The sequence below is a fragment of the Mustelus asterias genome, chromosome 18 (assembly GCF_964213995.1).
Source record: "Mustelus asterias chromosome 18, sMusAst1.hap1.1, whole genome shotgun sequence".
Lineage (NCBI taxonomy): Eukaryota > Metazoa > Chordata > Chondrichthyes > Carcharhiniformes > Triakidae > Mustelus > Mustelus asterias.
Window position 1 is genome coordinate 6,721,433 of NC_135818.1, and position 26,013 is coordinate 6,747,445.

General features: G+C 44.9%; 1 protein-coding gene across 4 annotated transcripts in view; it reads right to left on the reverse strand.

The window, feature by feature from the left end:
- Window positions 1-337: 337 nt before the first annotated feature.
- fsip1 (fibrous sheath interacting protein 1) overlaps window positions 338-26,013 on the reverse strand; it is a 322,079-nt gene continuing 296,403 nt past the window's right edge. For 2 of the 4 annotated variants that reach the window (XM_078233323.1, XM_078233324.1), the window contains exons 12-13: window positions 4,341-4,890; window positions 338-2,099 (exon numbers count right to left, since the gene is read on the reverse strand). In XM_078233323.1, coding sequence (XP_078089449.1) covers window positions 2,059-2,099; window positions 4,341-4,890 — 591 coding nt within the window. In that variant the 3' untranslated portion in view covers window positions 338-2,058. The remainder of the gene's footprint in view (window positions 2,100-4,340; window positions 4,891-26,013) is intronic. The other 2 variants (XM_078233325.1, XM_078233321.1) reach the window with 1 other exon arrangement.

Sequence of the window (26,013 nt, forward strand, 5' to 3'; positions counted from 1 at the left end):
CAGTTTAGCACTAGAGTCCTTTATCTTTTCGATTGCATGAAGATAGAATCATAAAAGACAAACCAGTAATGATAAAATGTAGAGATCAGCAAGTCATTACGCGGGCTAGATAGGAGCAAATTACAATACAGCAATGTATCATATTCCCAATCCAAATAGAGACAAATACCAAAGCGTTCCTCGGAATTAAATCTATGAAAATCAGACATTTTATTTTCTTGAAAATACAAAGGGGTAAAAGATAGCCAAAAAGAGACAAGCAAAACCCAGGCACCAAAACACAGCAATTAGGACTTCCTATTTTACACAATGATCACTGAAAACATTAACTTTGTTTATGAGTTTATTGTAACAACATTGGAAATATTGCATTCTCAGATTAGCGGGGGGGGGGCAGTAAGAAGGAAAAGATTGAAAGACTTTCTGACGTAAATATTGGGGTGAAAAATATTTGATTTGATTTATTATTGTCACATGTATTAACATACAGTGAAAAGTATTGTTTCTTGCGCGCTATACAACCAAAGCATACCATTCATAGAGAAGGAAATGAGAGAGGAATGTAGTGTTACAGTCACAGCTAGGGTGCAGAGAAAGGTAAGTCAATTCAAAAGTCTGACAGCAGCAGGGAAGAAGCTGTTCTTGAGTCGGTTGGCACGTGACCTCAGGCTTTTGTATCTTTTTCCTGATGGAAGAAGGTGGAAGAGAGAATGTCCGGGGTGCGTGGAGTCCTTGATTATGCTGGCTGCTTTTCCGAGGCAGCGGGAAGTGTAGACAGAGTTAGTGGATGGGAGGCTGGTTTGCGTGATGGATTGGGCTACATTCATGACCTTTTGTAGTTTCTTGTGGTCTTGGGCATAGCTTGTGGTGAATGTCTCATCCTTTCTATAGAGCACGAAATAGCCAATTACAAGCTACTTGAAGATGGTTGGGGGAAAAGGGGGAGAGGGGGTGGAGTGGGGATTGCGCTGATGGGGTGGGGTGGTTGGGGGATGAGTGGGGACTGCCCTGATATAACCTCAGGTTCAAGTATGTGACAGTGATTCAGTACGAATACACAGAATGAGGCCATTCAGCCAATCAATCGTGCGCCAGCAGTTTAGCCATTTAGTTCCACTCCCTTTCTCTTTCCTAAGAGCCCTGCAAAACTTTCCTTTTTAAGAATGTACCTGATTCCCTTTTGCAAGTTACTATCCAATCTGTGTCGATCATTCTTCAGGCACTGCACTGTCGAGCATAAAAAAACTTGCTGCATAAAATAATTTATGGTCATCTCCCTTCCAGTTTTACTGCCAGTAATCTTACCGCTGAGTTCTCTGCTTATACTCTCCTGTCAGTGAAAAAGGTTTCTATTTACTTACTCTGCCAAAACTCCTCATCATTGTGAACTAAATCACTCCAAAAGTTTCTTCATTCCAAGGGAACAACTAACATTTCTCTCATCCCTTGACATAACTGAAATCCCCTTATCCCTGGTACCTTTCCAGTAGATCTCCTCTGCACTGTCTCCAAGGCCTGATATCCAGTCTGCGCCATCCCTAAAGCCTGGTAGAGGTCCCAGCGCTCAGACACTGAGCAGAGGGTGCCTAATCAGCTACATCACCTAAGCTGGTACTTCCTTGCCCGCCTACCCAAAATGGCGGCTCAGTAAGACCTTGTCAAGCTTGAATAAGAATATCTCCTCTTGATTTCTTCTCCAGAATTTGTCGGAAGAGTAATCTGCTTTCGTACTCCGTTTAACCGGGTTACCCTGCTCCATGACAGAAGCAAAGTTCAACGCCAGGAACCACAACTGGATTGAAGCAATTGCAAAACAAAATAAAAATCATATTCCCTTCAAATGATGTGCTTTGTGCAATGTCTGTAGATCACCCATCTATGGCTAATAAACTGGGGAACTTAAATACTAAAGATCTGACTACCCAGAGTGATTGGCACCAACAATGTTTTCTCGGGATCAGAGTTGCAATTCTTTAATAAAGACTACTTCATAAACCTCTGACATTAAATTGCCATTAAATTGCGTGGATCCCATAAAACGCAGTCACAATGTTTCTCCTACTGCTGTTCCAGCTCACTGTTGGCAGCACTTTCACCATCTAGAGAGAAAATAAAGGGATATTCAACAGCGTGAATCAAATATCCAGCAGCAGAAATTTTCAATAAACATTGAATCAATGAGTTCCCTTACTGAGATATGCAGCCCAGGAATGTCAGAGGAATGGTCCCAGAAATATTCTAAGATGGTGGGAGCTACAGCATTCCTGGATTAGGGAGGAGAAGAATCAGCCAGAGTTCCCATTGCTAATAATTTTCCAGTGACTATTGCGGGAAAGCAAACTTGCTCAAGAGTTGGGTAAAGAAAAGACCTCTCTGGTCACCCATTGATGTAGTATTTTTGAGCATGGCCTTGGCAGCATCTGGTGGAGACGGATACAAAGGGCTTATTTAATATCTCAGCCATGGCCTCTGCTTCCTGCAAAATATTCTCCTGTTAATTATCCCCACCTTTCCTTTGACTACACTTACACTATTTGTATATTTATAAAAGACTTGCGTTCTCTTTCATGTTCGCCACCCATCTATTCTCATACATCCTCTTTGCCTCTCGTATTCCAGTATTTGTCACCCCGACGTTGTAATTATACCAGATTGTAGCTATATAAATTATTCCTTCTTTCTTTTATTAAGATCATAACTTCTGCTGTTTATTTTCCTTAGTTGGCAAGTGTTGAGTTATAGAATCCCTACAGGGCAGAAGGAGGCCACTTGGCCCATCAAGTCTGCACCGACCACAATCCCACCCTATCCCCACAACCCCATGCATTTACCCTAACTAGTCCCCCTGACACTAAGGGGCAATTTATCATGGCCAATGCACCTAACCCGCACATCTTTGGACTGAGAGGGGAAGCCGGAGCACCCAGAGGAAACCCACGCAGACACGGGGAGAATGTGCAAACTCCGCACAGACAGTGACCCAAGGCCAGAATTGAACCTGGGTCACTGGTGCTGTGAGGCAGCAGCGCTAACCACAGTCTGCTGATTGGATGGTGGAAGAGTTTATAGGTAATGAATATAAATTTACCATATATTCAGTGAGTAAAGATTTTTTTTTAAACAAATGCAGAGCAATAAAACAAATGACATTGAATTCAATAAAAAATATCTGGAATTAAGAATCTACTGATGACCATGAAACCATTGTCGATTGTCAGAAAAACCCATCTGGTTTACTAATGTCCTTTAGGGAAGGAAATCTGCAGTCCTTACCTGGTCTGGCCTACATGTGACTCCAGAGCCACAGCAATGTGGTTGACTCTCAACTGCCCTCAGGCAACTAGGGATGGGCAATAAATGCTGGCCAGCCAGCGATACCCATGTCCCGTAAATGAATAAAAGAAAAACATTTGTTTTAAATAAATGAATACATGACTATCACCCAGACAGGTTAGCAATCCTGGCAAACTGAAATGTCTGTTATCTAAACTGGGTTCCGGCCAGACTGGTTGTTCAGCAGCACTTGCCTGCCTGTTCTTGGCATGACGCTATCAGAATGAACCACATGTAAATGAGCAGATACCTATTTGAAACCTTCTAAAAAGAAAATTCATGGAGGGAACAGCAACTCAATCACTTGGTACATAAACATTGAATCATATCTGCATATCCTCTGGGTCCTATGCAAGTTCATGAGATATAGGAGCAGAATTAGGCCATTCAGCCCATCAAGTCCACTCCACTATTCGATCATGGCTGATATGTTCCTCATCCCCATTTTCCTGCCTTCTCCCCACAACCCTTCAACCCATTACCAATTAAAAATCTGTCTAACTCCTCCTTAAATTTACTCACTGTCCCAGCATCCACTGCACTTTGGGGTAGTGAATTCCACAGATTCACAACCCTTTGGGAGAGGTAGTTTCTCCTCAACTCTGTTTTAAATTTGCTGCCCCTTATCCTAAGACCTCTCGTCCCAGAATGCCCCACAAGAGGAAGCATCCGCTCCACGTCTACTTTATCCACATCTTTTATCATCTTGTGTACCTCAATTTGATCTCCCCTTATTCTTCTAAATTCCAGAGAGTATCAGCCTAAACTGTTCAATCTCCCTTCATACGACAAACCCCTCATCTCTGGAATCAATCTAGTGAACCTCCTCTGAACTGCCTCCAATGTCACTGCATCTTTCCTCAAATAAGGGGACCAAAACTGTGCACAATACTCCAGGTCTTATTAAATGATAGGTTGGTACAAGATACAAAATGTTGAAACAATTACTTTTGATTCAATGCTTCGATCGAAATGTAATTTTAAGTGACGATGGGATATAACAGTACCTCCGTGTTGTAGCTGTGGAATGATGGAACTGTTGTCATCTGTTGACAGCTCCTTGTCCATGGATTCGTCAAGACTTGGATCATCCAGGAATGTGGGCTTTTTCACTTGTTTAATCTCCAGTGCCCTGGCCATGTAGGATTCTTCGCTATTGCTCGGTCTCCACCTTTCCACTTCACTCTCCGACTTATCGTCTTCTGCTGACGGAATGGCCAGCTTGATGTTGGCCATGACCTTGTTGCGATAGTAACTGGGATCTTCACTCTCAATAGCACTGGCTAACTGTTTGATCCCTCCCTCGGCTCTACTGGGGGCTGGCGAAAGGCCCGCATTGTATGCATCCTCCAAAAGCTGGGAAAGGACAGATTCCGATAGCCGTGGAGTGTTGTAGACAGTCACTGACAGAGGCCGTGGGAGACACAAAGAACCAGCCGGTTCAGAATTACCATCCAAAGCTGTATCTTCAGATATTCTTCCTAAACTTTGACATCGGACACATTCATCCAGTAAGGAAGTCAATTGGTCTTTTGATATGTTCGACACTCCATCAGCCTGGAACCAAAAAGATAGCACGAGTCAGCAATTACAACTAATCACCTTATGGAACACTCTGTTTGTTATTTTGATTTCATCAATTTCAAACTTCAGGGCAATAAAAAAAGGAACAGAAAAGAAATCATTTTGCAATAAAGTTTATTTATTAGTCACAAGTTGGCTTAACACTGCAATGAAGTTACTGTGAAAAGCTCCTGGTCGCCACACTCCAGGTAGACTGAGGGAGAATTTAGCACGGCCAATGCACCTAACCAGCACGTCTTTCAGACTGTGGGAGGAAAACGGAGCACCAGGAGGAAACCCACACAAACACGTGGAGAACATGCAGACTCCACACAGACAGTGACCCAAGCCAGGAATCGAACCTGGGTCCCTGGCGCTGTGAGGCAGCAGTGCTAACCACTGTGCCACCATGCCAGCTTCTGTGGGAAAAATGTCTGTTGATGCTTTTTTTTCTGAAGAGTTTAATGTTTAAAATGTATTTATTAGTGGCCCAAGTAAGCTTACATTAACCAGACTGATTCCTGGAATTACATGACTGACATATGAGAAGAGACTGGATCGACTGGGCTTGTACTCATTTGAGAGGGGATCTCATGGAAACATAGAATCATAGAATCCCTACAGTGCAGAAGGAGGCCATTCAGCCCATTGAGGCTGCACCGGCCACAATCCCACCCAGGCCCTATCCCCGTAACCACATGCATTTACCCTAACTAGTCCCCTTGACAGAAGGGGCAATTTAGCATGGCTAATCAACCTAACCCGCACATCTTTGGACTGTGGGAGGAAACCGGAGCACCTGGAGGAAACCCACGGAGACAAGGGGAGAACCTGCAAACTCCACACAGACAGTGGTCCAAGTCGGGAATTGAACCCGGGTCCCTGGCACGGTGAGGCAGCAGTGCTAACCCAGTGTGCCACTGTGCCGCCCAACATATAAACATAAAATCCTGAGACTGGACGGGCTAGATGCAGGAAGAATATTCCCGATGTTGGGAAAGTGCAGAATTTGGGGTCACAATCTAAGAAGGAGTAAGCCATTCAGGACTGAGATGAGGAAGAACATCTTCACTCAGAGAGTTGTGAACCTGTGGAATTCTCTACCACAGAAAGCTGTTGGGGCCAATTCGTTAGATGTGTTCAAGAGGGAGCTGGATGTGACCCTGGTGACTAAAGGGATCAGGGGGTATGGAGAGAAGTTGGGAGTGGGATACTGAAAGTGCATGATCAGCCATGATCATATTGAATGGTGGTGCGGACTCAAGGGGCCAAATGGCCTATTCCGGCACCTATTTTCTATGTTTCTAACACTGCAATGAAGTTACTGCGAAAATCTCCCAATCGCCACACTCCGGCACCTGTTCGGGTACACCGAGGGAGAATTTGGCACGGCCAATGCACCCAACCAACACGTCTTTAAGAATCCCCCAGTCATGACAATATAGCTACATGTATTATCCAAACATGCACAGTGTGCAGTACAGAATACACACAAAGAGTTGGTTAGACCCTGCCGGGACATCAGTGGCAGCGAAAGATAAATCAGGTTTTATTTCTAAAGAGTGGCTACGTCTTTCAGTTTTAAACACAAGAATGTTATTCAGGTTGTCAACATTTTCTGGAAATTTCCTGGCGGTTTTTGCCAAATTGGAACTGAGTTTTCTTAACGAAGTCATAAATCCGATAGAATCCACTTGTGAAAAAAAGTGAACAAGAACCCCTCCATTGATTAAGTAATGATTTATTTGGCAAATGTCCATTGAGAATTAGGAAAGAGGACAGGATAAGGTCTTAGGATAGAAACTCTCAAACAGCAGAAACTCTATGGCCAGAATTCTACCACCCCACCCACCATGGAATCGGAGCGGGCGGGGGGCGGACAATGGAAAGGTCTGTTGACGTCGGGCGGGATTTCACGGTTTCGGAACCAGCGAGGCCGTAAAACATGCTCAATGCGCTCACATGATTTTGTGGCACTGTTAAATTTATAAATAGATACACTTCCTAGTGTGTGACCTCTTGGGCTCTACCTATCTGTACACAAAAACCTGTATCTCATCAGTATCTAGAATACAGTTGCTGAAAGCCAATAAAATGTTGCACCAAATGGAAGTCTTAGTACATTGTGCCCTCCTCTACTGAACCAATCTTTCAAGTTAGAATTCTCTCTATTATTAAAGAAAAGTAACAGAATGATTTCTCGCGTTGAGACTATGGAGCGAATTTTCCCTTCCCGCCCGCCACAGGAATCGGAGCGGGCGAGGGGAGGACCATGGAAAGGTCCGTCGACCTCAGGCATAATTTTCCAGTTTCAGGGCGAACGCGGCCAGAAAATTCCGTCCCATGTGACTTGCAATGGACATGTGTGTCATGTAATATGGATTACACTTCAATGGATTGATGTGGAGATGCTGGCGTTGAACTGGGGTGGGTGACTCCACTCACCTGATGAAGGAGCAGCGCTCCGAAAGCTCGTGATTCCAAATAAACCTGTTTAACCTGGTGTTGTGGGACTTCTAAAATGGATTGTTTTATGGTTTCCATTGGCTTTAGAAGAAAAAATGCGTATTTTTATATGATAAATTCTTGGAGGATATAGGGGTAATTAAGGCATTTAAGTGAAATTAAACAGATTTAAAGTGTGAGTCTTTGTAAAATTATCTTAGCAACAGGGAAGAGCCCATTATCACCAGTTTAGTTACAGGGAATGACTTATAACAACACTATTGGCTTAGCACAAACACACATTGGTTTCCCACACCACTTACAACTGGTGTTTCATTGTCCCCCGGCAGTGACACTGTGTAAATAGCACAATGTGCTACACAGTCAGGTCAAAAAACCTGCTACATCTGATGTATTACTTGGGAAGTTCCAGTTTTCTTAAGGATGAAGGCAGATATTTTACAAGCCGAATGATTTATTATCTTCACTTCAGTACGGAATAATCAGTTGTATCAATTTTGTCTGCCTTCCTCGCAAAAGGATCATTGCATTAGCTTAGTGTTTTTCCAGTCTTCATCAAGATCCACCACATTTGAATCTCTCAGTGAGCAGCACGGTGGCACAGTGGTTAGCACTGCTGCCTCAGAGCTCCAGGGACCTGAATTCGATTCCCTGTCCGTGTGGAGTCTGCACGTTCTCCCCGTGTCTGCCTGGGTTTCCTCCGGGTGCTCTGGTTTCCTCCCACAGTCCAAAGATGTGCGGGCTAGGTGGATTGGCCATGCTAAATTGCACTTTAGTTTCCCGGGATGCACAGGTTGGAGGGATTACGGGGATAGGGCCTGGGTGGGATTGCTGGGATAGGGCCTGGGTGGGATTGCTGGGATAGGGCCTGGGTGGGATTGCTGGGATAGGGCCTGGGTGGGATTGCTGGGATAGGGCCTGGGTGGGATTGCTGGGATACGGCCTGGGTGGAATTGTTGTCGGTGCGGACTCAAGGGGCCAAATGGCCTCCTTCCAAATGGCTGTAGGGATTCTATGGATTTTATAATTTAGATCACTTGTTTTCTTCTAATTGACGTTCAATCTACATTCTTAAAATAAGCAATCAATTGACAAATTCAAAATTTCAACATAATATAACCCACTCCTTTTTGTATTGTGTTTAATATGAACATTCTTCTTGTGTCTGGCGTTACACTGAGTTGTTCTGTAGTTGTTCCTATGGTGGAATTGCAGTGTCATGGCACACACGTAAGTGAATATATCACACATCTCATCCCATGTGTATCTATTTTTTTTATTTGTTAGTGTCACAGGTAGGCTTACATTAACACTGCAATGAAGTTACTGTGAAAATCCCCTAGTCGTCACACTCCAGCGCCTGTTCAGGTACACTGAGGGAGAATTTAGCACGGCCAATGTACCTAACCAGCACATCATTCGGACTGTGGGAGGAAACCGGAGCACCCGGAGGAAACCCACGCAGACACGGGGAGAATGTACAAACTCCGCACAGACAGTGATCCAAGCCAGGAATCGAACCCAGGTCCCTGGCGCTGTGAGGCAGTACCACTGTGCCACCGTGCCAACCCTTGCTGGGCACCTGGTTTGGATATATAGTCCGGAATTCTCCGGCCTCCCAGGCACATGTTTCCCACCAGCAGGAGGTGGCGCATTGTTTGCCAGCGGTAGGATTGTCCAGTCCTGCCGGCAGCGCATTCCTGCCCATCGGTTTTCAGGGGTGACATGAATGGGAATTCCCATTGATAGCAGTGGGACCAGAGAATCCCGACACTAGCGCACAATGTGCCACCTCCCGCCGGCGAGAAACACACGGCTGGAAGGCCGGAGAATCTCGCCCATAATCTGTGTATTTACACAGTCGCTTGGTACCACAGAACCTGAACATTGCTGAAAAGAGAGACAGGTTGCTGAAGTTTTTCATCTTGCACTCATCAGAGCAAACACAAGAATGCCAAATTTCAAATAATCACAACAATTTACAAGTGTGCCGATTTGTTTGGCAAGGTTTACTTTGATTGGCGAGGCATTGCCATAGAGAAAGCCACAGGGAACTATTGGCTCCCCAAATTCTTAGGTAATTCAAAAAAGGTGCAAGGTTTGAAAATATTGAACAGACAAAAGGAACATGGTCAAACCTTGTGGCTTTTATGAATTACTCAGGAGCTGAGGGAGCCTATAGTTTCCCTGTTGCTTTTTTCATGGCAACGCTCGGCCAATCAAAGTAATCAATCAGCTCCTCCAGTAGTATAAATTGTTGTGATGGTTTGAAATTTGACATTCTTGCATTTGTCCTGATGGGTGCAAAACAAAAAGCTTCAACAACATGTCCCTCTTTTCAGCAATATATGTGTTTCTACTTGACGGGTGCTTGGATTGGATGCATGCCCAATCATATGCATTTATTTATTTATTAGTGTCACAAGTAGGCTTACATTAACACTGCAATGAAGTTACTGTGAAAATCCCTTAGTCGCCTCACTCCGCCGCCTGTTCGGGTACACTGAGGGAGAATTTAGCATGGCCAATGGCACCTAACCAGCACCTCATTTGGACTGTGGGAGGAAACTGGAGCACCCGGAGGAAACCCACGCAGACACGGGAGGAATGTGCAGACTCTGCACAGACAGTGACCCAAGGCCGGGAATCGAACCCGGGTCCCTGGCGCTGCGAGGCAGCGGTGCTAACCACTGTGCCATCGTGCCATTGTCTTCTCCCTTAAAGAATTCCAATCTTAAGACTCACTTCAGGCAGTTGCGAGCAAACAAATGAAAGAGGCAAACCTTTGCCAGGTTTTTAGAAAGGTCGTTTGGTACACTTCAACTGCCAGACATCTTCAACAGGATTTGAGAACACTATTCTTTTGCCTCAATTAAAAATATTCCCAATATATAAAGTTTTTTTGTCGAAGAAATGCACCTCAAAGGATTATTGTTAATGAGGGTGAGATTAGCATAGGAATCCAATAGAATCTATGAGGCATCCTCAGTGCACATTGGACCACTCAGCATCACATTCTTGTCTGACAGCTTTTAACAGCCAATGATTTGTATTCACTTACCCCATAAGCATCAGTTCTATAGGGTCACTCGACATTGTTCGTTCTATTTCAATCCTGAGCCTGCACTAATTTAAGTCAAAAAAGAAAATCAGATGAAAGGGTTGCCTGGGCACAGATTCACTTGTTGATCAAGGCCCAAAAGTTGAAAAGCAGCGGCTGACAATGTTGATGGAACAATTTTGCTGTCCCAGACGGAGTTCGGAAGGGTAAACAAGGCCATAAAAGCTCTTTAATGACTGCATAAAGGTGAAGTGGGCAGGGTCACTGCAGCCTGTCATTAAGAGGAGTCTATAATTACACTGACGGCACGTTGATGGAGTGGGTTCAACCTCAAGTGCCACAACTCTCACTGCCGGCACAGCTCAGAACAAATTCGGAGGCTCCCTCTGTGCAGTGACCCTTCAGCAGGAATCCAGTGCATGTTGTTATCAGCAGACCCCCACGCCCAGCTTGCTACTGAACCAATTGACCCTTGCTCCCCCTCTCCTCCAAAGGTTTTTGTTCTTAACTGCATTCCACATTCCACACAAGACTATAGGATAGACCTTAAATCTCCACTGAAATTCCTAGTCATCAATGTCTGCGATATTCCTGCTGTGAATCCTGGCTTCGTGTTGAGACACTCAGGAAGTATCTGTCTAAGAATTACAGCCACCTCTTTTCTATTAAAACTGCACAGAATAATTTAAAGAACCCAGTCTTACTCCTTGTCACTACCCTATGTTTTCTTAAATTGTGTTACAGATGGTAATGCATCATACGTTGCCTCCTTAAGACACCATTGGACTCACTCCAAAACTGTCGCAATGAACCCTGAATAGGCACATATTTTGTACAAATGTCATCAATGAACCTAACTCAAATATCCTGGCTGTAAAGAATCAAAGTATTGAGGGAAAGTAATTTAAAGTTTATTTATTTGATTCAGAAATAGACTTACACTGCAATGAAGTTACTGTTAAAATCCCCCAGTTGCCACACTCCAGCGCCTGTTCGGGTACACTGAGGGAGAATTTAGCACGGCCAATGCATCCAACCAGCACATCTTTCCGACTGTGGAAGGAAACCGGAACACCTGGAGGAAACCCACGCAGACACGGAGAGAATGTGCAAACTCCACACAGACAATTACCCAAGCTAAGTACCCAGGCTCCCGGTGCTGTGAAGCAGCAGTGCTAACCTTTGTGCCACCGTGCCACCCACTAAACAAATGTTTTAATTCTAGGGCTATGAATCTTTATAGCACGACTTTTATCTTCCCAATGAGTCATTGAATTTCAGTCTATCAACACAAATTGCTTTGAAAGATCATAGAATCCCTACAGTGCATAAGGAGGCCATTCGGCCCATCGAGCCTGCACTGACCACAAACCCACCCAGGCCCTATCCCCGTAACCCCACGTATTTACCCTGCTAATCCCCCTGACACTCAGGGACAATTTATCATTTCGAATCAACCTAAGTCACACATCTTTGTGGGAGGAAAGTGGAGCACCCGGAGGAAACCCACGCAGTCACAGGGAGAACGTGCAGACTCCACATAGACAGTCACCCATTACCGGAATCGAACCTGGGTCCCTGGCGCAGCGAGGCAGCAGTGCTAACCACTGTGCCACCGTGCCATCCCAAACATCGTCAGCAGGGATGTTAAAATATCAAAGCTATTTAATGAATCTGATGTTCAAATGGTCCAAACATCATATCATTTAAGTTTGTTTTTATGTCAGGAAGACAGTTTCCCATGAAGTGAGATTCAATTTCCCCCTGAACAATAGACAGCTCATCAGAATCAAATGTAAAGAAAATGGCAATTATGCAGGAGGTATTATTTGTCAACTGCATAATTGTGACTCATATTAATGATATGCAGATTAACATAAAGCAAACATTTCCAACTGCAAATGGATTATCTGGAATTGGGGTTTACAGTTGTGTGAATCACCTCTCAAAAATATGCATTGATGTGGAATATATGTGTTGACCAAAGTCTACACAGATATTTTTAGTATTACTTGATAAATCTCACTGAGGTTAACTGTAACTTGCTTGTCACATTCCTGGCTTCTGGGTCACGATCACACGTCAACGAGCAAACACATGAACACAATGCTGTTTAATTCTTCGGTCTGTTATTCCAACCAGAGAGTGATAACTCACATTCAATCACAGCTCATTAACATTACTAATATTGTACAGCGCGATTTCAATCCATTTGCCATTCATGAGCTCACCAGCCAATTACACTTAGTGATAAAAAGGCAAAATACTGCGGATGCTGGAACAAAAACAGAAAATGCTGGAAAATCTCAGCAGGTCTGACAGCATCTGTGGAAAGAGAATAGAGCCAATGTTTTGAGTCAGATATTATAGAATAGAATAGAATACCTACAGTGCAGAAGGAGGCCATTCAGCCATTGAGTCTGTACCAGGCCCACCTCCTGCCCTAACACCATAACCCCATGCAGTTATCCTGTTAAACCCCTAACCTACACCTCTTGGGACACTAAGGGACAATTTAGCATGGCCAATCCCCCTAACCTGCACAACTTGGGACACTAAGGAGCAATTTAGCACAGCTAATCCACCTAACCTGCACATCTTTGGACACTGAGGGGCAATTTAGCATGATCGATGTACCTAACCTGCGCAACATGGGACGCTAAGGGGCAATTTGGCATGGCCAATCCACCCAACCAGCACATCTTGGGACATCTTAGGAGATCCGCAGCTTATGGCAAAGACATCCGCAACACCAGAGGGAAGTGAGATGTCACAGGAGAGTTGGAGTGTTGGCCAGCGGGATAGGGCAGTCCCTTGCTTCATCGCTGCTGACCTGGATCCAAATACCATTCCTTTCCAATCAGGCTTCCTGAGTTATTACAACCTGTTTTTGGATTAAACTAGCCAGATGAAATTATTTTTTATTTATTTGTGTCACGAGTAGCCTTACATTAACACTGCAATGAAGTTACTGTGAAAATCTCCTAGTTGCCACACTCTGGCGCCTGTTCGGGTACACTGATGGAGAATTTAGCACGGCCAATGCACCGAACCAGCACGTCTTTCGGACTGCGGGAGGAAACCGGAGCACCCGGAGGAAACCCACGCAGACATGGGGAGAATGTGCAAACTCCACACAGACAGTGACCCAAGCCAGGAATCAAACCCAGGTCCCTGGCGCTGTGAGACAGCAGTGCTAACTACTGTACCAACGTGCCGGGAATTAAGGGATCGAGGTTAAATAATGAACAGAGGCACCGGGAAACAAAGAAAAGCAAAATACCTGTAGCTTTTAAAATTTCTCACTCCCTAGACAGTGTGGAGTCGTTTGTGAAAGACTTTCACATACCAAACCTTAGCTACTCTTTAATTAAATGGTAGTAAACATTATACTGAGTGTTAAAAACAAATCAGTGAACTATGTGATGCTGCAGTTTGGAATATGATACCATCAAACAGAACTGTGAACTTGAGTGAATCCTGAAGTATCTTAACCCGCGAGTAGGTACATGAAAGGGGAACCTGGCCTTGAGCCTCTCGGTTTGGACACAGAGGGTGAGATTCTCCAGCCTCCCAGCCGTGTGTTTCCCACCAGCGGGAGGTGGCACCTTGTTTGCTAGCGGCGGGATTCTCTGGTCCTGCCGCTGTCGATGGGAATTCCCAGTGATGTCACCCCACCCCAGCAGGAAATCCGCAAGCGGGGCTGTGCTGCCAACGGGGCCGGAGAATCCCGCCGGAGTGAACGGCTGGAGAATTCCGGCCCTATCGTCCAGCTGAATTTTACTGCCTAGTTGTAATAGTTCCGGTTAGATAAATAACAACTGCAATGTTTATTTACATGTAACTATGATACAGAGGCTTACAACCTCATAGCTGCCAGCCAGTTCCTGAGAAGGTTCCAGAACAGAACCCGAGATCCCACTGGGGTGATTCCCCCCGCCCCCCCCCCCCCCCCCCCCCCCCCCCCCGCCGCTTCCGAATTGGTTCCCCTTACTCTGCAGATGGAACCTTAAAGGGACAGTCACCACATTGGTGTTGATCAGGATTTAAGCATTGGTAGCAATTCAGATTCCGTGCTCGTTGGGCACCGCAGGGTCTGGGGGGTATTTACTGACCCCTTTAATCACATTTCAGTTTGATGTTTTAAGTTTCCTTTATGCTTTGTTTTTTTGTTTCGGGCGGTTCTCTCCATCCCTCCTTCCCTTTTGCTTTGTTCCCAAGTTTGTTCAATTTAGTTTATTCGATTTGCCAAAAAAGATTGGAAACAATTCAGAAGAATTCTGAGCAATGCTATGAAGCAAGAGGCAACTGAGGGAGAGCGGCTGAGGTTCAAGAAGTCTACAGGAATGGTTACGTTTTAGTACTGGAGGATTACACAGTCAGTCCGAAAGACATGCTGGTTAGGTGCATTGGCTCTGCTGAATCCTCCCTCAGTGTACCGTAAGTAGTCTCACAACACCAGGTTAAAGTCCAACAGGTTTATTTGGTAGCACAAGCTTTCGGAGCGCTGCTCCTGCACTCACCTGATGAAGGAGCAACACTCTGAAAGCTCGTGCTACCAAATAAACCTGTTGGACTTTAACCTGGTGTTGTGAGACTACTTACTGAGCCCACCACAGTCCAACGCTGGCAACTCTACACCTCAGTGTACCCGAACAGGCACCAGAGTGTGGCGACTAGGGGATTTTCACAGTAACTTCATTGCAGTGTTAATGTAAGCCTACTCGTGACACTAATAAATAAACTTAAATTTAATCAATTGGTGATGAGTCAGGAAGGCTCTCCGTGATCCTTTCCACCACAGACTTAATCTGGGTGGAGACAGAAAGGCAGAGAGGGCTCCAGGAGAGCATTAAATTCCATATCCACTAAAACTAATGAAAAGGAAAATAATCACAACCAGAAAATCGTGGAAATACCCCAAAGGATTCTTGTTCAGCTCATGGTGTGAATGTACCCAGTTGGATGCAGAAAAATAGGCCAACAAGGGCAGAAACAAAAACATTTCAATAGTTCATGGGAAAAGTCCAATGTATTGCTCACTAACGCAGTACCAAATGGCTTTCTGATTAGGAGGGAAAATAATAGGATATTATATTCTCCATTGACTACAGGATGATCATGATCGGAATGAGACAAGAGCCTACCTGTATCATTGCAATGTCAGAAATGCCCGTCCATTGCTGGCAGCGGGCATTGCTGTGGTGGCGCGGTGGGGGGGGGGGGGGGTTGGATTACCTAAGTTTAGAAAGCAACCTTCAAATGCCTGCTGCAAAACCTCCAGCAGCCTCCACAGAGCAAGCCATCAGCTCAGTGAAAACCTTCCTGCAGCCAGGAGGTAAAGCAGGGTCAGGGGCGCATCTGCGTGGCAGATGGAAGTCCCAGTATGTCGGGGATGGTAGCAATCCCCATCACAGCAGAAAAACCGGCCGCTGCATGACATTTTCACACAATGCCGTTCGATACAGAGTTTCCTGGCAATGCGAAAAGGGCAGCTCCTGTAATCGGCATGCAAATTGTGAGCGCGCAGTCGGGATAACTGCAAAAGACCTCGGTACAAACCAGCCCCTACTGCAGCCTAACCTTGGCTGGGAAGCGCAGCTCACACGGAAGAGGTGAAAGACTCCCCACTGCAGCTGCAGCTCCTGGCCATTTAGCCAACATGTGTTTGAATCCTACTTTTAATACAGACACGATGAGTAACTTGTTATTTTACTTTACCTCAACATTCCCCTCTATTTTATACACGTTTCATTCCAAGAACCCAATACAGCTGTAGAACTGATTTATTGCAAAAGCAGAAGGAAATAACACTGTAAAGGTTTACGGAATAAAATTGAAAGCCAAAACTAAGCTTGTGCTAATATGAAGGTCAAATACTTAAAGTAGCATTGATGAAATTTACATGCCACATCACTGGACTCATGATATTGGAGCATATAAATAAGAGTCGGCCATTTAGCCCTTTGAGCCTGTTCCAACTCTTCACTAAATCATTGAATCAAAGATGTGAGGGTTAGGTTGATTGGCCATGGTAAACTGACCCTTGTGTCAGGGGGATTAGCAGGTTAAACGTGTGGGGTTACGGGAATGGGGCCTAGGTGGGATGTGGTCAGTGCAGACTCGATGGGCTGAATGGCCTCCTTCTGCACTGTAGGGATTCTATGACTCTATTGCCGATCTGTGACCTAACTTCATAGGCCCACCTTTGCCTCATGTCTCTTAATAGAAATCTATCAATCCAAGTTGGGGAGCGGAGGAATTTTCCAGCCTTTGAGGGGGAGAGCTGACTGGTGGCGATTTAACCTGAGGATTACCACACCTCAGGCAAGGGGGGGGAGCAAGGTTAGGAAGTTGGGGCCTTCATGGATAACCTCAGCCGGTACGGGAATTGAACCCACGCTGTTGGTGTCACTCCGCATCACGAACCAGTCGTCCAAGCAACTGAGCTAATCAACCCACACCACAGATAACAATAACCCAACAAAACGCTTTCAGTTTCCCCTAATGTCGTGAAAATTGTCACCCCTTAACCTTCTAAGTTCCTGCAATCAACCTGATGAAAGAAGGTGGAAGAGAGAATGTCCAGGGTGCATGGAGTCCTTGATTATGTTGGCTGTTTTTCCAAGGCAGCGGAAAGTGTAGTCAGAGTCAATGGACGGGATTTTCCGACCTCACTCGGGCAAGATCATAAAATCCTGCCTGGGGCCAATGGAGATTTCTGTTCTGCGAGCCTCGCCCGCCTCAATTCCAGGGTGGGCAAGGCAGTAAAATTCCAGCCAATGGATGGGAGGCTAGCACGGTGGCACAGTGGTTAGCATTGCTGCCTCACAGCGCCAGGGACACGGGTTCGATTCCCGGTTTGGGTCACTGTCTGTGCAGAGTCTGCAAGTTCTCCCCGTGTCTGCGTGGGTTTCCTCCGGGTGCTCCGGTTTCCTCCCACAGCCCGAAAGACGTGCTGGTTAGACACATTAGCCATGCTAAATTCACCCTCAGTGTACCCAAACAGGCAGCGGAGTGTGGCGACTGGGGGATTTTCACAGTAACTTCATTGCAGTGTTAATGTCAGCCTACTTGTGACACTAATAAATAAACTTTAAAACAAAGTGTTATCAGTTTCGGGAACAAAGAACTCTCCTAGTGCCAGTCAACGAGTGGATTTCTGTTAAAAGCAGAAATCTGGGGAAACAACATGAATCCAAACCTTGTTTTCAGCAAAACGTGCCAACAGGTCTTTTCATAAACTAGACCTGGATAGAGGCAGTCACCTTGGATTACCCGTAATGTAAACCTCTCTTTGTGAGGGCATTTCAGCTTGATGACAGTACATGTGGTGCCAACCTTTTGAGTTCTGCTTCAGAAGATCAGTTTACTATTTCCCAGACTATTCAAGCTGCTGCTTTTGTATTGGAGGGGAATTCTGGCACTATTACCAAGGGAAGCAGGACCTTTAGTTTGACTTTCGGGTCCCCTCTCCCACTGAAGCTTTACCCCAGACTCTGCACGCAGATGTATCATTCAGTTTTCAGTCGCCCCACCTGCAAGATAAGCAAATGCAGCACAGCACAGCTGCTATAGTTTCCACTCTCAGCTTTCCAAGTAAACGTCGTGACAGCTGGATGATAAACTGGAACAGCACACACCAATTCTCTGTGCACCACCCTCTGTCTGACTCATTCAATCACCACAGGTTCAACTTGTCTGAATTGTTAGCTTCCCAGGCTGACAGCCAAGATTCAGAGGGTTAAATTATGAGGACAGATTGCATCAATTAACATGCCTTTCCCTGCGTTGTTGAAAATATCAAAAGGATAGTTTTGCAGAAATTATTTCGCCCGGTGGGGATCCCAAAGCAAGGGGGCGCCACTGTGCATGTCCATCAGGGAGCCAATCAGAAGGACTTTTCAGAAAGTATGAAGGAAACCTGGAACTCCCTGTGGTTGCTGGGACTATTGGAACTTTCTGGACCTTTTTTTTGTGGAACATGGGTGTTGCTGACTGGCCAGCATTTATTGCCCACCCCAAGTTGCGCTTAAGTGGCTTACTGGGCCATTTCAGAGGGCAGTCACATTGCTGTGGCTCTGGAGTCACATGTAGACCAGACCAGGTAAGGACAGCAGATTTCCTTTCTAAAGAACCAGATGGCTTTTTCCGGCAATCGGCAATGGTTTCATGGTTATCAGTAGATTCCTAATTTCAGGTTTTTTTTATTGAATTCAAATTCCACCATCTGCCGTGGCGGGATTCGAACCCGGGACCCCAGAACATTAGCTGAGTTTCCGGAGTAATAGCCTAGCGATAATACCACTAGGCCATCGCCTTCCCCTGAAATAGATGGAATCTGTTGGAAGAGAATCCGGCCCAACATTTCAAGTCCCTGGGCGGAATTCTCCACTCATGTCAGGTAAGGGAGTGGGAATTGGAAGGTGGGTGAATGATGGATGGTGTTTAAAGCGTTGTGATATCTCCAGCTAGGCTGATAACCTTTGGGATTTCACTGGGACAGCCTCGAATGTACTTGCGTCTAGACTTACAAAAGTTTGCAATGCAGGTTTAAACTCATTTTCTACTTCAAAGTAGCTTTCACAGTGTACGGACCAAATATTTATACAATCTTCGCAGCTCCAACTTTATTCTCACCCTGTAGCTGCATAATTGACTGGGTGTTGCCTCTTTAACTTTGAAATATTCTTTCAACAATATAACTCGCTCCGTGGAAGAATTTATAACATGCGCTGAATGAAAATGGGCAAAGTGTGGCCTTGCCTGCAGGGGAAGCTTTGCTCTGAGGAAACTGTGACGATTTGAAGTGAAGAGAAACAAAATAAACACCTTTGAAAAATTAAAATAAACTGAAATTGGGTGCAAAGTCTTTTATGTATATATATATATACACACACATATATATAAAATTGATGCGCGTTATCACACACGAGGCTTGATGCTCAGGAAATAAAGGCTTTTATTTGCTGTAACAAGGCAGCTACCAATTATATACACGATCCCAGACTGAGGGGTCCCAGCCAGAGCAGAGACCTTTATACCTCTCCCAGGAGGCGGAGCCTGACTGGGATGTACCACAATACTACAATACAAAGGTGTAACAACCCCACCCTAACCCCAACAGCAAGTAGAACAACCCATCCCTAACCCAACAGCAACATATATACATACTTGTAGCACTGGCCAGACCCTGGCTCAGTACTATCTAGTGGGAACCAACGATGGTTCACCACAAAAATATATATATATATAAGGGTGGCATGGTGATACAGTGGTTAGCATTGCTGCCTCACAGCACCAGGGACTTGGGTTCGATTCCCGGTTTGGGTCACTGTCTGTGCAGAGTCCGCACATTCTCCCCGTGTCTGCATGGGTTTCCTCTGGATGCTCCGGTTTCCTCGCGTCAACGAGTGGATTTCTGTTAAAAGCAGAAATCTGGGGAAACTACATGAATCCAAACCTTGTTTTGGACTCCTTGGGGAGCCAGGAGGTGAGTTACTGGCCGCAGGATTCCTGACCTCTGACCTGCTCTTGTAGCTACTGTGTTTCTATGGCTAGTGACTTCATGAATTTTTAAGGGACAAGAATCTTCGGCAATCTGTTTCTGAATGAAGGCAGGATTTTCGACATTTTGCTGATTTCACAGCCCAGTTTGCATTTGGGGGGGTGGGGGTGGTGCTCTCACATGGCATGTGTGGAGGCGGGGAGGGCATTTAAACAGTGAGGAGGGTGTCGTGCAAGCACCCACCTGCCTCCTTCCCTCCTCCATCAGGTTAAATACGGAGCAGCTTGGCCCATGGTCAGACTTCCTGCCTCGTCACCAGCTGAGACCCCAAAGTGGTCGAGTAATCATAGATTCATAGAATCCCCTACAATGCAGAAGGAGGCCATTCTGCCCATCATGTCTGTCCTGACCACAATCCCACCCAGGCTCTATTCCTGTAAGCCCACACATTTACCCTGCTAAACTCTTTAGACACTCGGGGCAATTTAGCATGGCCAATCAACCTAACCCGCACATCTTTTGAACTGTGGGAGGAAACCGGAGCACCCGGAGGAAACCCACGCAGACACGGGGAGACCATGCAGACTCCCCACCAAATAGTCACCAAAGAGCCTCATCCTGCGCCGCTGGTATTAAACCAATGGCAGTTGAGTCTGTCACCATGCAGCATGCAGGACAAGTAAAACTGTGCAGGAGTTGTGGGGGACAGGTTTCTTCTTCAAAAACATTCAATGCATGATCGAGGAACTCAGCAGCAGGAGGGAGGGGCTGACAGCCATTCCCCCCCACCACCCCGATCCCCGCCTTGGGAAATGTCTCACGCCATTACTTACCTCTGGCCTGGGTCATCCTCGAACCTGGGCCTCTGGTGGCTGCCCTTTTGACAGCAGCCACCGCCTACCTGGTGACACTGCTGAGCAGAAGAGCTGCCAGCCTTTGATTGGCTAGCATTTCCTCAGGTAGGACCTCTGACCTTTAATCCCAGAGAAAGCCCACTGATGGCCATCTACTTGCCTGACTCACCAAAGCCATCTACTTAACATTACAGGCCTTTCTGGAGGACACAACAATGATATTCCACTGGCTGTCCTGCCAACAAGCAAGATCCCAACACTTCCATAACATGATATCTTACTCCAAAAGGAAAGAGTGACAAAAAAACACAAGAGGGGAAAACTATTTCAATTTGGTTGCATGAAAAAGAAAGTGGCTAATTTGTTCCAATGTTCAACCATCTTTCTCTAAAATAGGCAAACTACTCATCACAAAGAATTTGGTTTTGCAGTATTAAGCAATTTATGAAAGGAATAATGTTGTGTTTAATATATTATATATTATAGTATAATATATATTATGTATAATTATAGCACTTGGGGCGAATGGGATCAAAGGTTATGGGGAGAAAGCAGGATTAGGCTATTAAGTTGGATGATCAGCCATGATCGTGATGAATGGCGGAGCAGGCTCGAAGGGCCGAATGGCCTCCTCCTGCTCCTATCTTCTACGTTTCTATAATACTTCAGCCCCAACCCTTCTCCATCCAAATATCTGCCCTTCGTCACTCTTGATTTACAAGCACAATTCATGGCTTTTCTATTATCATAAGTGCAGCCAATATTTGTGCAAAAATGACCAGATGACACATTTATACTTGCTCTAAATGTTATTGAATAAAAATGAGATTCATTTGTATATTTCTCACCGTTAATGTTAATGTCCTTATTCAAACAAAATGCATTCTGAACAGTTATCAGTTCCCAGTTGTTTATAGAACTGATTCAGTTTAAAATACAAGACCAAGTTAATCATATAGATTCTCACCCGAGACCAAATGGATGCCTCTAATTTGAGGTGGGCAACCAGCCACCCCTTTGTTCTGTTCTTTGTGAAAAAGGGACATGTCCTGTACTGTATCTTGAACTTATCACATATGCAGACATTACACTAACTACAGGGGGCAGGATTTTCTGGCCCCGCCACGCAGGGGGAGGGACTGGAAATTGCGGCAAGCCATTCTAAAGTCCACTGAGTTCGTCGGGAGTGGAAAATCCCGCTGGCAGAAGATTCCACACAGGGTAAAATCTCGACTCGGACTTGTTCTGCAGGTGTGGGCAGTGATCCTACATTCTGTTTATAATTAAGCCCCTGCCCAATGGTTTCCTTGATTTGAAACAACTGGGTGGATGTTACCATCCTGCCTGCCACGGGAATCGGAACGGGCAAGAGGCAGACCATGTTTTCCATATCATTTATGCTGAGAGGGCTAGAATACAAGAGAAGTGATGTACTCCTGGGGCTGTATAAGGCTCTGGTCAGACCCCATTTGGAGAATTGTGAGCGGTTTTGGGCCACATATCTAAGGAAGGATGTGCTGGCCTTGGAAAGGGTCCAGAGGAGGTTCACAAGAATGATCCCTGGAATGAAGAGCTTGTTGTATGAGGAACGGTTGAGGACTCTGGGTCTGTATTCGTTGGAGTTTAGAAGGATGAGGGGGGATCTTATTGAAACTTACAGGATACTGCGAGGCTGGATAGAGTGGACGTGGAGAGGATGTTTCCACTAGTAGGAAAAACTAGAACCAGAGGGCGCAACCTCAGGCTAAAGGGATGATCCTTTAAAACAGAGATGAGGAGGAATTTCTTCAGCCAGAGAGTGGTGAATCTGTGGAACTCTTTGCTGCAGAAGGCTGTGGAGGCCAGGTCATTGAGTGTATTTAAGACAGAGATAGATTGGTTCTTGATTAATAAGGGGATCAGGGGTTATGGGGAAAAGGCAGGAGAATGGGGATGAGAAAAAAATCAGCCATGATTGAATGGCGGAGCAGACTCGATGGGCCGAGTGGCCTAATTCTGCTCCTATTTCTTATAGTCTTATGAAAGGTCCATTGACCTCGGGTGGGATTTTCCGGTTTCAGGGCGAGGCCAGAAAATCCTGCCCAATGACTCAGATTTTCCCAATAAAGTAACGGTGAAGCTAATGGCATTTATTGTTATTTATACACAAAACGGTACAGCAAGGCAATTAAACTCAAATATCGGACTTTCTATCCATGTTCACCATTAAAATGCATTGAATGGCATGAAGTTGATGTTTTCTCATGGCAGATAGGAACTAAACTCATCACAGAAAGTTAATTCCTGCTCATTCCAGTCTAAGTTCCCTATTAACAGTGTGATTAGTATTGCCTACTGCCAAGCATACACGCTGGCAATAACAATAAACTTTCACAAATGTGGAGTCTCATTCTTTCAGTTTTTAATTGTTGTTTGAGAATTTAAGAACAGTTGCTCCAATTGCAAAAGTGTTCCGTTTCCCTTCCTACAACATCATCAGTTCACATTTCCAGCCACTTGCCTCACTAAAATAATTAAAGCGAGTCGGGCTAATGACACTGCATACGACGGGCTGTGGAAAATTATGGTTCATTAACTCTGCAAACGAGATATCTAAAAGATGCCCGGAGGAACACGCACAGAATCTGGTAAAATTAGCGGTGACCAAAGCTTTGCAATGAGGCTGAACATTTCACCAACCACATGTTGCCCCAGGGAAAAGCAAAATGTTTCAGCTATTTGCAGAGTTCTCAGCAAACAACCAGCCACTGAACCCCTGTGGATTTCAGCAAAGTTAAGGAATAGTTTAAGAACTGCTAAGCTATAATTGTGGCTTTGTTGATTATTCACTTGACAAATGCTCAAAATAAATTTTGCTACACAACACTTGACTCTAGGTCCGCAAAGAAAGGAGATTTTAACTTAAAAGAAGAAAGAAAATTGAGAGTTCTTGGCTATGGGGTATAAGTTGGCCAGAGTACAACCATCTTAGTCTAAATGCAATACAGGAAGACAAATGGCATCCACATGCTGAGCCAATATTAGACCAGTACAAGCTACCTTTCCTTACAACACTCAACCATAACTCATGTTGGACAGTAGCACCTCTCTGTGCCAGCTATTTAAAACCACCTTTGCCAAAAGTATTTTTAAAAAATGAATGTAGTGTCCATGCCCAGTGAAAGGATAACAACTCGGTGAGGAATTTAAGATAACTCAACATTCTAACTGAGAACCTTAGTTAGGCCGCACTTGGAATATAGTATTCAATCCTGGTCACCGCATTACCAAAAAGATGTGGAGGCTTTGGAGAGGGTACAGAAAAGATTTGCCAGAATGTTGCCTGCTATGGCGGGCATTAGCTATGAGGAGAGGTTGGAAAAACTTGATTTGTTCTCACTGCAACGACAGAGGTTGAGGGGGCGACCTGATAGAAGACTACAAGATTATGAAGGGCATGGACAGAGTGGATAGTCAGAAACTTTTTCCCAGGGTGGAAGAGTCAATTACTTGAGGGTATAGGTTTAAGGTGCGAGGGGCAAGGTTTAAAGGAGATGTACGAGGCAAGTTTTTTATACAGAGGGTGGTGGGTGCCTGGAACTCGCTGCTGGGGGAGGTTGTGGAAGCGGATACGATAGTGACTTTTAAGGGGCATCTTGACAAATACATGAATAGGATGGGAATAGAGGGACATGGTCCCCAGAAGAGTAGGGGTTTTAGTGCAGTCGGGCAGTGTGGTCAGTGCAAGCGTGGAGGGCCGAAGGGCCTGTTCCTGTGCTGTAATTTTCTTTGTTCTTTATTCTATATCCATAGCTTATATTGAAAATTGGATTACACCCGTAGCATATTGTTGCTCAAATCCTTGATAATTTCTTTCCGAATATCAAAATATTATTCCATATTCATTCAAAAACAAGTTATACTTTCTTAATTTTTTCTTAATACTTTTCATAAAACACGATGACCTATCTTTTCAATCGTTCAGGGTAACATTGACCACTTGAAAGAGAGAATGAAGAGTTGATTCCACAACCAGTAATCACTGGCACAGAACCATAATCAATGAAGCACAAATTGGTCATTTAACATGACTAGCACTGAAAGCCCAACTATCTGATCTCCCTGTGAAAGTGTGTGGAGTTACCCCTTTGATTATCAAACTGCAGCCGAGATTGAAATCAAATCAAATCAAATCAAAACGAAGGAGATAGTCATCGACTTCAGGAAGTGGAAAGGAGAACATGCCCCTGTCTACATCAATGGGGACGAAGTAGAAATGGTTGAGAACATATAGTTTTTAGGTGTCCAGATCACCAACAACCTGCCCTGGTCCCCCCCCATGCTGACGCTATAGTTAAGAAAGACGACCAATGCCTCTACTTTCTCAGAAGACTAAGGAAATTCGGTATGTTCACTACAACTCTCACCAACTTTTACAGATGCACTATAGAAAGCATTCTTTCTGGTTGTATCACAGCTTGGTATGGCTCCTGCTCTGCCCAAGACCACGAGGAACTACAAAGGGTCGTGAATGTAGCCCAATCCATCACGCAAACCAGCCTTCTACCCATTGACACTGTCTAAACTTCCCACTGCCTCGGAAAAGCAGCCAGCATAATTAAGGACCCCACGCACCACAGACATTCTCTCTTCCACCTTCTTCCGTCGGGAAAAAGATAGAAAAATCTGAGGACATGTACCAACTGCCTCAAGAACAGCTTCTTCTCTGCTGCCATTAGACTTTTGAATGGACTAACCTCGTGCCAAGTTGATCTTTCTCTCATCCTAGCTATGAGTGTAACACTACATTCTGTGCCCTCTCCTTTACTTCTCTATGCAATTCCCAGCCTCGGATCACTGTCTGTGTGGAGTTTGCACGTTCTCCCTGTGTCTGCATGGGTTTACTCCGGCTGCTCCGGTTTACTCCCACAGTCCAAAGATGTGCAGGTTAAGTTAAAAAATTACCCCTAAAATGGACCGACCTCGCATTAAGTTGATCTTCCTCTACACCCAAACTATAACTGTAACACTACATTCTGCACCCTCTCCTTTCCTTCCCTATGTACAGTATGCTTTGTCTGTATAGTGCGCAAGAAACAATACTTTTCATTGTATGCTAATACATGCGACAATAATAAATCAAATCAAAAATTTACTGTGAAATTTCTTAGGCAGTTAATGCTAGATCATTCTGACATGACAATCAGAGGAAACATACATTTTACCATCTGTTCTGTTTCATGTCAAAA